Genomic DNA, 14,061 nt, shown 5'->3' with positions numbered 1-14,061 from the left:
TATAAGGAGTATGTCTAAATTGAGATTTTTTTTCACTTGGCTTTGTGGATTACATAAGAAAGCCACAGACAAAAGGACTATGGAATTAGGAAGCTTGAAGGGAACTTTTGGGCCTTGTAGATCACCCCAAATTTGCAGATAGGTAAAAGGAGGTTTGCATAGGAAAATTGACTTTTCTGAAGTAATACCAGATTCAGGAGAGAATTTGAGTCTCTGTAATGCATTGCCTTTGAAAACTGAGACATTAAGACTAATGTCTGAAGACTAAGGTGCGTCTGACCTAAGCCATGGTATTTTCTGGAGCCTCATATGCATTTGAGAGCTGAACAGTGCATAAGCAAGACTACAGAAGAATTGATGCATTTGAATTCTGGTGGGCAAAGAATATTGAATGTGCCATGAACTGCTAAAAAATGAACAAATCTGTCGTGGAGGAAGTGTAACGTTAGAAGTGAGAATGACCAGACTTCGTTTCTTGTACTTTGGTCTTGTTGTTGGAAGGGACCAGTACCAGAAGAAGGATACCATGCTTGATAAAACAGAGGCTCAGAGAAAAAGGGAAGACCTTCAACAAGATGGATTGACACAACACAGTGGCTGTGACGATGGGCTACATGACTTATGAACACATAAATCCTCTTTCTTCCATTTAAGTCTTCAGTGCCATAGTTTCTTCATAGGAAGAATAATGTCTGTCATCCCAAGGATTATTTTGAGGTTCAAATAATATATGTGGAAGCCCTTTGCAAATTGGAGTTTAAGTGTTTGCTGAATAGTTTTTGGGTATTGCCACCTCAGTATTTTTGACAATTGAGCAATTGATCTATGTTTTCCTTTTTACCTCTCTTTGAGGAAGACAGGGTATATTAAGAAGTGGTGTGCAGTTTTGGGAAGAATGCTTGGTTCTAGGAGCTCTTGGTTGTAAATTCAAGTTCTATCACCTCCTTCAAGGGAGCCCTGGTGGTGTGATGGCTAAGTGCTTGGCTGCTAACTAAAGTTCAATGGTTCAAATGCACCAGTTGCTCCTCAAGGGAAAAGACCTACCTGGCATTCTTTCCCGTAAAGATCATAGCCCTATGAGACAGTTCTGCTCTATCATACAGGGTCATTATGAATCAGAATCACCTTTAGGCCTCTTTTTCCTGTCTCTCACCCCAGGACTACATTATTGCTATGCTCTTTTGAAACTGCTAAAATTTAGGATTAACTTGCAAAATATTTTTAAGTTTAGAGTGATAGATAAGTGGAGGGTCCTCTTTCACTAATATTGATGATGAATATAGAATCCCTGAATAAATATGCATGATAAAGAATTATGGGAAAATCAGTTCTGCTCCAGTGATATTTTTCCCTGTCCACTGAAAATAATGGGCCATCCTTTCTCTCAGAGGGCAAGTTCACTTAGGGTTAGGCATCGTGCTTGTAACTATGACTAAGTTGTGTCGAGGAAGTGAGCAAAACCATGCTGATGAGAAACCTGGGGCTCATTTCTTCCAACCTGAATGCCCCTAACTTCTTTGGAAAAGTCATTTCAACTGATCTAGATTTCTGTTTCAATAGAAAAGTTTTCTTGGCTTCTCTAAGCACAGTTAGCTCGACCAACTGCAATGTGTTGCAATGAATTATTTATACATTTATTTCATTGAGTTCTGGTTCGTTAAAGACTGAGGCCCCATCATTACTCATGTCTAGCCTGCATGTCTAGCACTTTGCACAATGCATAGGAACTACTTTGTTATCATGATATATTTGATAAATAAATGAAAGAACTTGGAAAAATACAAAGTATGCTATTAAAATAATGATTTTCAGGAAGTGCTGTCATAATCCTAGACTGATCATAATTAACATCCTCTGGCAGCACCTGTAACATCCCTTGTAGATCAGTCCCCCAATGAACTCTGCAGATGGTTTTAAGGAATAGGAAGGAGTATTTTAAAAGTATATAATGTCACAGACTTAAATAACAATTGTCATTTTCTAAGTAACAACAACAAAAAAATCCATCCAGAGTCCCATTTCATTTTTCAATTTCATTTTCAAACAAATCGTACTTAATAAAAATTTAAAAAATTTGCATTCAAATTTTCTATTTTCCTCTTAACCATATGTCATAGAATTTCCCCTTTCTCTGTAGCAGGGATCGGCAGACATTTTTTGAAAGACCCAAATGGTAAATATTTTAGACTTTGTGGCTTTACTCTTTCTTTAACAACTACTTACCTCTTCTGTTAGGAGCTCTGGTGGCACAGTGGTTAAAGCATTCAGCTACTACCTGAAAGGTCAGCAATTTGAATCCACCAGCGACTTCACAGAAGAAAGATGACACAGTCTGCTTCCGTAAAGATTTACAGGCTTGCAAACCCAATGGAGCAGTTCTATTCTGACCTATAGGGTCCCTCTGAGTCAGAATGGAGATGATGGCAGTGGGTTGTTTTTCTTTGGGGTGTCTATTCTGTTGTAGTGTGAAAGAAGTCTTAAACAATATGTAAACAAATGGATATAGCTGTGCTCCAGTAAAACTATATTAATAAAACCAGCCTTCTCCAGACTCAGTTTGCCAACCTCTCGTCTATAAACTCATTTATGATTTAAAATATTATAGAATATTCCTTCATTTTAATATATAGTTAGTCCCTGGGTTGCAAATGGCCAATTCAAGGATAACTCCTACTTGCCTTTTAAAAACAACAAAGCAAAACAGAATAGACCCAGTGTTTTACATTTTGACAAATCTAGCACGGTAACCAGAACTGACATACTATGAGTTGAAGCCCAGGAATGGGAGACGGCAGCCCTTGAATAGTGTGTGGCTTGCAGCTCCTGAGCCAAGGCAGCTGTAGCTGTCACTCGAGACTGCTCATGGTCTGTGCTGGTCTTGTCACCCTGCAGGTCAGTGCCTTTGGGGAGACACCAGCTTCAGAAGCTCTGCCCCATCTCCTGCAGGGCTTCTGATTCTGACCAAGCTCCCCTGAGGCTGCAGAGAGAGTGCCGCATGCTCAGAGGCACAGCCATTACTGGTGTAAGTTTGCAAACCCCAAGGCTCTAGGTGGTAAAGGAGAGCCAGAGCAGTTTGTGAAGGGGGGATTACTTTGATATATGTGTATGAAACATATACAAACATACCTATATATAACATGATTTCGCACAACAGCCAAATTATGTAAAGTCCTATCTCACAGAACGTATTATGGATGTTCAGCATCATATACATGTATTATAATTTACTTGTTTAATCCTATCTTTGAACACTTAGGATATTCGTCTTTGTTCTTGTTTTTCACTTTTCTGTTCTACTGTAATGAACACCAATTTGTGTATGGCAGTTTTGGTTTATACATATATAGTGATTTCTATAAGGTAGATCTCAAGAACTCTTGAAACACTGCCATACTGCTTTCTAAATAAACGGCATCTGGGGAAGGCATTGGCCTAACCTTACCTGGTCTGTGTTAGCAGCATGCAACGGGAAAAGAGAAGATCTAGTGCCAGTGAGAAGCATTTACTTCAATTCTAAGAAGTTTAGGTTGGACACCATTAGTTGACTGTTTTGATATATAAAAATAGTAATTTTGTATGTGGAAATAGGGCATGGGGGCGGCATCTTCTGACCTTCCCCAATCTCACAAGGAGGAAACACAGTCATCAAGAGCCCAAGGCTTATTCCTATAAGGCCAGACATACTGCCATCCTTCAACCTTTTCACTAACTCTGACACCATCCATCCCTCCCACGGCACTCACTACTTCTCTGCTGGGTTTGATAATTTGTTGCAATGGCCACACACAACTCACAGACAATACTTATGATTATGGAGTTTATTAGGGAAGTAACAGGCTGCAATTCAGGTTCAGGAATGCACTCAGGATACCATTCTTCAATCAGGACAGTCTCCCCTTTGCTTTGCCCTCAGGCATACCTTCCTGGCCTGTGCCCTGCTCAGGCAAGTGTTAGAAAGGCCTTTTAGCTCTGCCAATAGGTACACCTAAGTGTACCCCACTCCACCAGCAAACCTCCTGCCCAAAGGCACTCAGCCTTCTCTCTCTGGGTCTGGCAAGCCTGCCACTCTGTCTTGTATTTCTTGGTTCCACTGCCACCATTTCTCAGGGTGTCTCTGCCAATGAGGTCCAGCACAGGGATCTTGGGGCCAAGGATGTGCTCCACTTCACCTCCATCTCTTCTTTCTTGATGGCAGTGAGATCCACACACACCCCTTCTGTCTCTCCCAGAAAAAAAAAAAAAAAAAAAATCACTGTCATCAAGTCAATTTAGACTGATGGCAACTCCTCCTTGGATTTCCAAGGCAGTATCTCCACATAAAGTAGATTTCCCAATATTCCTTCCAAGGAGTGGTTCAAACCCACCAGCCTCTGGTTAGCAGTCAAATGCCTTAGGCGCTACACCACCAGAGCTCCTCTTCTGCCTCTAGGAGGGCTCATTTTAAGCTTAGCAGAATGACAAAACTAACCAATCCCAACATTAGACTTCCATCCTTATTTGCATGGTCACACCAAGTAATTGGATGGGAGTTTACAAAGACTATGGCTAGAAAAGGCATACCAAGTAATTCACTGCAGCACAGTATGGCTCAACATGCTAGAAATAACATTCATTAACTTTTTCACACAGCACACCTCTCTGACATTACACTCTAATAATAACATAGGGCTTGATTTCAGATTTTGTAGTCCTGAGTTCCTAATCCAAAATCAAACCTACTGCCATTGAGTTAATTCCAACTCATAGGGTTTCTGAAGTTGTAAATCTGTGGAAGTAGATACCTTCTTCTTCTTCCCACAGAGCAGCTGGTGAGTTTGAAATACCAACTTTTTGATTAGCAGCCAAATGACTTACCACTGCACCATCAGACCTCCTTGAGTTCTTAACAAGCCATGGTATTTTCAATTGCCACACATGCATGTGAAAGCTGGACAATGAATACTGAAGACTGAAGAATTGATGCCTTTGAATTGTGCTGTCAAAGAATACTGAAAATACCATAGAGTACCAAAATGAACAAATCTGCCCTGGAAGAAGACAGAATGCTCCTTAGAAGAAAGAATGACCAGACTTTATCTTACCAACTTTGGTAATGTCAGAAAAGACAAGTCCCTGGAGAAGGATATGCTTGGCAAAGTAGACAGTCAGTGAGATGGATTGACAACAATGGGCTCAAGCATAGCAAAGACTGAGAATGGCACAGCACTGGGCAATGTTTCATTCTGTTGTACATAGGGATGCTGTGAGTTGGAGCTGACTTGAAGGCACCTAACAACAATGTCCTGAGTTGGGGCTTTTAGAAGAAAGTTGAGGAATGATGAGCTGAAAATTCACACTAGTGGCTATTTCTTAACTGTTGTTGTTGTTGTTGTTGTTATGTGCCGTCGAGTCGGCCCCGACTCATAGCTAGAGGTATTTAAATGAGCTTCAGACTGTCTTGACCTACCAAGATGAAAACAACATGTACAAATGAGTAGCCTATAGTAACTTACCCTAGGCCATATAGTTTAGTGCGTGGTGAATCCTAGCATTCAAATTTAGCTCTTTTGGATTCTAAGGCTATCCATTTTCAACTCTGCCACTAAATATGAGTTGAATTCAGAGTGAGTCAGCAGCAATAAAGTAATTATACCTTAAAAAGTATTTCAGCCCACACATTTTAAGCTAGTAGTTTGAAAACTTACAGGCCTGTTTTTGTAAATAAAGTTTTATTTGAACACATCCACACCCATTTATTTATGTTATTTATGTATTTTATATATGTGTGTGTGTGTATATATATATATATATATATATATATATATGTATTTTTTTGGGGGGGCAGGGGAGCTCTGGCAGCATAGTACCTAAGGCACTTGACTGCTAACCAGAAGGCTGGTGGTTCAAACCCACCAGCCACTCCTCGGAAGGAAGATGGGGTAATCTACTTCCATAGTGATACTGCCTCAGCAACCCAAGGGGGGGTCGCTATGAGTTGGGGCCTACTCAACGGCACATAACAACAACAACATACCTTTAATGAGGGAAGTAGACCTGAGAGTTGGATGCTGATTTTATTTGGTCTTTCCTTCCTTTATTTGATTGCAGTACAAACAAGAGGGCAGCAAGGTAACCAGTTACTGCCACGAGACGATGCCAGGGTGGGTGCATGATGTGCTGGGCCAGAATTGGGCATGTTTCACTGGCAAGAAGGTGGGATCTACCTCTGAGTATGTGAGTGTACACATGGCACACCTTAAGAATCTTCAGGAAATGTGAGTTGTTACAAACAAAAGTTTTATTTTATTTTGTTTTAGTCTGTATATATGTTAATTCCTAGAGATTTTTATTTTAATTATATACATATTTTACTTAAAATACACTAAATTTTACTGGAAAAATATGTTGACTGATATAATTGAGAGAAGAACATTTTCTCACAGTATCAATGTTGAAATACCGTACTCCATTAGGAATGAAAGAAAAGAGTTTTATTAAGGAATAAGACAGGTTGAGCTGGGCGGCACAAAAATACAACCAAAAACCAAACCAAACTCAACTGCTGTCGAGTTGGACCCAACTCATAGTGACCCCTGCTTGGGTTTCTGAGGTAGTACCACTATGGAAGTAGGTTGCCCAGTCTTCCTTCTGAGGAGTGGCTGGTGGGTTTGAACTGCCAGCCTTCTGGGCAGTCAAGTGCCTTAGGCATTATGCTACGAGAGCCCCTACAAAAATTCAAAGTACTCCTCCATTCAAGTGAAGAGAAGGGTCTATATACACAGTGAACAAAGGTAAGGCAGGCAATTAGTACCTGATAGGATCAACTTCAATTTGAAGTCCCTTAAAATGTAAAGGTCAGTCATTTGGTTAGGAAGGGGTAGGCTACCTACCACCTGGGTTAATGGCACCAGATGGTTCAGTGACATATAGTCTTCCTAGCAACAAATTATGTGCATCCTGACAAATTCTTTCTATGAGCAAATTATTTATATCCTAACCTTTTGTTTCCTGGGAATGTATGTTGGTCCTTCCATTACTATTCTGAGATGAGTGCCTCCATGTTTGAAAATTTCTGTCTGCACATTCCCCCTTTTGATCAAGCCACTGCTAGTGGGTGCTGATGACCCACAATTGAGTATCCTTTTTCCTGCAAGGACTTTTTCTATTTTCTTGAGGAACTTTGGTTAATAAAAATTATTTTCTTGTCCCTGCCAAGGTAATAGGCCTCATCTTCAGGATGAGTAGGTTTTTGGTGAACATCTGCCAGACAAGACCATATTTGAGGAGCATTTCTCAGTCAGGATAGAACAATAGAGATCAAGATGAAGCATGCCCACGAAGACAAAAAGGATGTGATTAAACAGCATAATAACTGATGGAATCCTTTGAACTGGCTTGATTTTATGTGAGTGGTTAAATGGTTTTGAATTGCAGTATTTTATGAATAAAATGTGTTGAGCTAACACAAAACAACATGTTATAATTACAGTAATAGAAATGAGGAAGAATATAAACATTACAAAATAAAGTTGCAATTTTTTCACTATCCACTCTAAGGAGAAAACCAATTATTTATAATATCAGTTAAGAAAGGAACAGAATCATTGAGATTCAACACCATGGATTACATATGGGAAATATTGTGAATAATATTTGCACTATTAACAGGAATATAAACATAATCAGCTTTAATATGACATAGGTGCCTCTGTGCAGTGGTAAAGATGTCAAGGGCCATTGGTTTTGAAGAACAATTTCTTTCATCATAGTCATTTCAGTATTCATTTCTTGGAGTCCATGGGTGGAATCATTTAAAACACTGAATATATTTATTCAAAACATTGACATGTGCTATAACATCTTCTAATGCCATTTGAGGTACAAAAATAGAAGCTAAATGATTATAATACTGAAATGCAGATCTAGATTAATGAGTTCTACAAAGGGTATCAGCTAGAAGATGTAATTTAGTTAATATTCAACCTTGGATCCAGCTCAATCCTATAATACATCTACTATTTCATCCAGGTGCGAGCCAAGCCCAAGGTTAGAGCCACCTAACAAAGATGTGCTGCTTGGGCTAGTCAAATAGCAAGAATCAGTAGGTGAGAAAAAGCTTTTGTCATAGGATATTTTATAGCCATCATAGTGTTATTGTTGTTGTTATGTGCCGTTGAGTCGAAACCAACTCATAGCGACCCCTCCTTGGGTTGCCGAGGCAGTATCACCACAGAGGTAGGACTGTCCAACCTTACTTCCGAAGAGTGGCTGGTGGGTTTGAACCATCAGCCTTCTGCTTAGCAGTCAAGTGCCTTAGGCACTATGCTACCAGAGCATAGTGTTATTAGTAACTGAAATAGCTGATTTTTATATTTTAAAAAATGAAACATTGAATGTCAGCAATATTCCTGTAAGCCTTATATTACTATATGTTTATTTAAATAACATATCCTCTCTGTTTGTTTGCTAACCACTCCCTTCCCCAGGAGGTATTTTTGTAAATGCTGTTTGCTAATTTTTTATAGCAACACGTAGAAAGAAAAAAAAAAAAAAGGCATAGTAGCATTTAGTGTGTAAGGCACTTGACTGCTAACCAGAAGGCTGGCGGTTCAAACCCACCAGCCACTCCTTGGAAGGAAGATGGGGCAATCTACTTCCATAGTGATACTGCCTCGGAAACCCAAGGAGGGGTCGCTATGACTCGGGTCCAACTTGACGGCACAAAACAACAACAACAACAACCCAGTGGCGGGGATGGGGGGTGGGGAGAGCTGTTAGCAAACAAACATAGAAGGCATGGTTATTTGCATAAAAATATGCTAATTCTTTTAGTTGACTCAGTCATATGTAATTAATTTTGATTCCATGCAATTCTGGATCAGCAGCAATGTGAAAACTCCATCTGCTTCTATATAAGAATTTGAGGAATCTTGATTTGGTCCAGTGGTATCCATGTTTGAAATATTTTAATCCACATGAGCCTGATGCAGTCCATTTTTGTTGAAATATTTTAGTCAAGCATTTTCAGTGAATCAGCAAGGGGAAATATCTGCAGATTACAAACTTTAAAATGGCTATGATTAACTAATGATAATAATTCTTATATTAACGTCAATTAAAAAAACAGCTTTAGAAAAATGTCTCTAAACAGAGTGATTAACCTTATTTTCAATAGCTTCAGATATAACATATAATAATCTTCAGAACAATATCAAACAGTCAGGATATACCAAGAATATGCCACAATTATCAAATCTCTAAATATCTGAATAGTAATAAAAATTCCATAAATAAATGGTGTGAATTTCCAGTTAAAATCATCATCTTTGATGATGCTAGATTCAAAGAAACAAAGTTGCAACCAAGTTAGCAATTGAAATAATTTATGACCTAATATTATGTGTTTGTTTTTTGATACCAGGCAGACATTACTGATAGATAAATTTTAACTTCAAAGAAAATTTTGTACTTCTCTTGATTTGGTAACTCATTTTATGTAATTCTTAGCATATTCCTAGTGTATTCATAGTAGTTTTCTTTTTATAAAACAGAAACAAATCTTTTGTGGTTTTGTACAAAATTTTAAATTTATCAGAATTTTATTATAGGTTACCCAGAAATAACAGTTGACTTATTTGACCAAATATCTTAAAGGTAAAAACCTTTACTTTTTTCCTACAGCAATGTGGCTTGGTTTTTGAAACTGTTGCCTTTAAGGTCTTTTGCACAAAGAATAAAATTAACTCTCCAACCCAGTAATCAAAGAAATTTTGTTACCCAATTCTTTGCTTTATGTGCTGTTTGACATTTAAAACTCCAAACAATTCTCAAAAATTAACCATTAACCTTTTAGCCTCAGTAAATAAGAATTTTGACCGTATCAAACAACTTCCCTTTCAATAAACCATTTAAATTTCCTTCCTTGTTACATATTTCTCATAATACAACCTTTAAGTGCAAAAATGAATACATTTATTTCTAGACCCTATAGATGGGCAGATAGAAAGATATCTACATATAGATACAGATATAGATATATAGGTCTTTATTTTCTAATTATAGATCTTCATATATCTCTGTATATCTTTTTATGTCACAAAGAAAGTATATATATAAATTGATATATAGGGAGCTCTGGTAGCATAGTGGCTAAGACACTTGCCTGCTAACCAGACGGGTGGTGGTTCAAACCCACCAGCCACTCCTCGGAAGGAAGGTTGGGCAATCCTACTTCCGTAGTGATACTGCCTCGGAAACCCAAGGAGGGGTCGCTATGAGTCAGGTTTGACTCAACGGCACATAACAACAACAACAACATATAGATATCTATGTGTACATATCTATTTATGCATTGTCTGTGGCATAAAAGTTTAAGAGCCTATAAGCATCAATTATAACATCCATTAACTCAATTTAATATCAGTAAGTTACGTAGAAATTAAATTATGTACTACACAAAGGAGCTCTGGTAGCATAGTGCCTAAGGCACTTGACTGCTAACCAGAAGGCTGGTGGTTCAAACCCACCAGCCACTCCTCGGAAGGAAGGTTGGGCAATCCTACTTCCATAGTGATACTGCCTCAGAAACCCAAGGAGGGGTCGCTATGAGTTGGGGCCGACTCAACGGCAAATAACAACAACATATACTACAAAACATAAGTGAAGTTTGTCTAAATAGTTTATATTTATTTCCATTAAAACCTTTACCATTTCTTATATTTTCTCTTATGTTTTAGATTTGTCTAACAGTTTTTGTTTTTGTTTTTTTACATTGAGGATCCATCTATTTTCTGTTAACTGTATTATTACATCATTTTTCTTATTATCTTTTGTCTTAAAGAGGTTTTCACCTGGTTGGGAGGAGTCTTTTCAAAACCTTCTCTGGAGCAGTGTGAGTTTCAAAGGCTTTCTATCAAAAAAGAATCAGTTAATCTCAATTCATTTACTACGTATGTTTTAGTTGGCCTAAGTATTTTCAAAGATTAGAGATAATTAAGTCCTTTTCCTTCTAATAATTTTATTATTATTCTCTTTGTAAACAATTTAGCCTTTTCTCTTCTCATTCTATAATTAATAAAAATTACTTCCTTTTTCCTAAATAAAACATAATTCATACAATATCTAGTGTAAATTACTTAGATAGGGTTTGCTTTTAAGATTTTGCTTTCAAAGTTGACATAAAACTTTATCAGAATGAATTTATTTTCATTAATTCCTGGGAATATTATCACTGTTTAATTTATATAAGCACTTATTTATCATTAAAACAATCAGAATAAGATCTTTGAAAGGATATTATAATCTAATTTAATAATACTATCCAGAGGTAGGAAATTATCACATTTTCATTACCCTGTCTTTTGCTTGCTTTATAGGATCCTTTGGAGAATTTAAATAATTTGACCTTTATTTCAGTGCACTTTTCAAATAGACCAATGTATAACAAAGTTTCTCAGCATAACTACTAAAAGCCCAGATCATAAGACAAGTACATGGAACTGTTTTCCTTGAATGAGGAAAGAACTGAGATTAAAGGTGGTGGGGAAAATAAAGCAGTTGCCAGCCATGGGCTGCAACCTGATAAAAGACAGAAACTCAAACACAACATTATAGACAAAAAACACACTCAAAACAAAATGAGACAGAAAATCACATAAATTTACTGGTTTTCAAGGCCAGCTCAAAAACTAGGCATATTCAACATAAAGGAAATATAGAACTTAGTTTCTTAAAGTATATACAGCGATTCTTCTTCTTCTTTTTCTTTTTTATTGTGATTTGGGTGAAAATTTACAGAGCAAATTCACTTTCCATAGAACAGTTCACATACACTTTGTCTCATGACATTGACTACAATTTACCCCAATGCAACAGCTCCCCTCCCACTTCCTCCCAATAGTTACCTCTTCCCTGTGTCCATCCCTCCATGCACTCCTGCCCCCTGAGCTGTCTCCCTGTTTACAGCAATTCTTTGATAAGATCAACCCAATTCAACAGAAAAACAGGTTACAGATAAAACTTACTAACTTGCCAGAGTCTCAGACGGAGGCATATCAGACCCTCCAACAAAACCTGAGCATCAAACAAAAGTTCCCTTAAGGAAAGAAAAGACAATGCAAATGGGAACTCATTTTCCCAAAGTGATTGCTGAAATTCTTAAATTACTTAAAATATATTCAGCTTATAGTGTTTTTGAACCCAAATTTTAAATCAGCTTCCTAGTAGGTGGGAAATTCAGGCTCATTTATCAAGGATGCAAAGAATAGGTTGAAACTTTGGTCTTCTAGAGTCAAAAATACAATTCCTTGCAGGAGATCTGCTATAGGGTTTGGTCAGTATCTTGTTTCACATTGTGCTTTTGTCAAATGAGAATTTTCTGGTGGCTGGTAGGCAGCCTAGTACTCTGGCCCATCTCATATCCCAGCTTATCTTTTCATGGAATCTATCTGTCAGTGGTAAGTGCCTTAAGGGCATCTAACATGCTTGCTTGTGCTCACATATTTTTGCAGCTTAAAGTCTCTGGAGGAGCTCTGGTAGCATAGTGCCTAAGGCACTTGACTGCTAACCAGAAGCCTGGTGGTTCAAACCCACCAGCCACTCCTTGGAAGGAAGGTTGGGCATCTGTAGTGATACTGCCTCAGAAACCCAAGGAGGGATCACTATGAGTTGGGTCCAACTCAACAGCACATAATAACAACAACAAAGACTCTGGGAGTCCTTCACAACAACTTTACAAAACCTGCTTTCATTCTTTTTGAACCTAATTTATTATATTGGCTAGAGAGCTACTCAGTTATTTTAGGCCTTCAACATACTAGTCTTTCCAACTGGCAAGTACCCAAAAGTGGCCACAGATTTTACAAACTGTTCCAAGTGAGGTTATGCTGGACAAACAGGAACATGCACATTAAGGGATCAAAATGCTTGTTCATGTAGAGAGAAGTCCCAGTAGGTCCAAATCTCTTTCAGATACAGCATTCCCCATTTTATTGTATTAGTTATAGCAAAGCAAACTTTTATCTGCAAGAACCAGGACATATTTAACACTAAAACTCAAAGAGCTATTAATACAAGGGAATGGAGCTCAGATTCGAGAAGAGTCTTACCTTAGAATTTATGGAGGTGGAGATACCTTAGAATTTATGGAGGTGGAGAACCTAAAGCAACTTAGTGGTACTGTGTCACTATCCAAAAATGCCTCTGGGATAGTCCAAGATTTGTTGTTGTTGTTATGTGCCGTGGAGTTGGACCCGACTCATAGTGAATCCTCTTTGGGTTTCCAAGGCATTATCACTATGGAAGTAGATTGCCCAACCTTCCTTCTGAGGATTGGCTGGTGGGTTTGAACCACCAGCCTTCTGGTTAGTAGTCAAGTGCCTTAGGCACTACGCTACCAGAGCTCCAGTAGCACCTATGAAATCCTGCTTCTGACACTAGAAATGTCAGTGTTGAAAATCTTGTACTCTATTAGGAGTGAAAGAAAATAGTTTATTGAGGAATAATACACGTTGAGCAGGGCAGCACAAAGTACAAACAATACAAAGTGTTCCACTGATCAAGCAGAGATAGGGGTCTATATATAGAGAGAACAAAGGAAAGGTGTGGGGGTTAATGGTATCAGTTTCAGTTTGAAGTCTTTTAAAATGTAAAGGTCAGCCATTTGGCTAGGAATGGATGGATTCCCACCTTCTTGAGTGCCTGAGTGCCCAGCTGGTTCAGTTACACACATTCTTCCTAAGAACAAATTATTTGCATCTGACGCATTCCTCCTATGTGCAGATTATTCACATCCTGACCTTTTGTTTCCTGGGAATGCATGTTGATTTCACAATTCCTTCATTGAGATGCGTGCCTCTATATTTGGAAATTTATGTCTGCAGAAGCAATTTAAGGAGTTCCGGCAAGATGGCAGACTAGGCAGAAGGATTGCACAGACCCTCTTCAACAAAGAAAAGGGAAACCAATTAACACAGACACAGAAGATAATCGTGGACCCCTGAGCCTTGAAGGGAAGGATACAGAATTGGACTAAACCCCAATTAGCAGAAGAATTTGCGTGAAAATACCAAAAAAAGGAGACAT

General features: G+C 38.2%; 1 protein-coding gene across 1 annotated transcript in view; it reads left to right on the top strand.

The window, feature by feature from the left end:
- Positions 1-14,061, top strand: part of CTSC (cathepsin C) — a 59,783-nt gene that overhangs the window by 21,025 nt on the left and 24,697 nt on the right. Inside the window, exon 3 of the mRNA XM_007956481.2 lies at positions 6,088-6,254. Within this exon, the coding sequence (XP_007954672.1) occupies positions 6,088-6,254 (167 nt within the window). The remainder of the gene's footprint in view (positions 1-6,087; positions 6,255-14,061) is intronic.

This window comes from Orycteropus afer, unplaced genomic scaffold (genome assembly GCF_000298275.1).
Source record: "Orycteropus afer afer isolate SDZICR_OR568_19922 unplaced genomic scaffold, OryAfe1.0 scaffold00626, whole genome shotgun sequence".
Taxonomy (NCBI): Eukaryota; Metazoa; Chordata; class Mammalia; order Tubulidentata; family Orycteropodidae; genus Orycteropus; species Orycteropus afer.
Note: the sequence above shows the minus strand (reverse complement) of the source record. Positions and strands in the feature narration are given on the sequence as shown.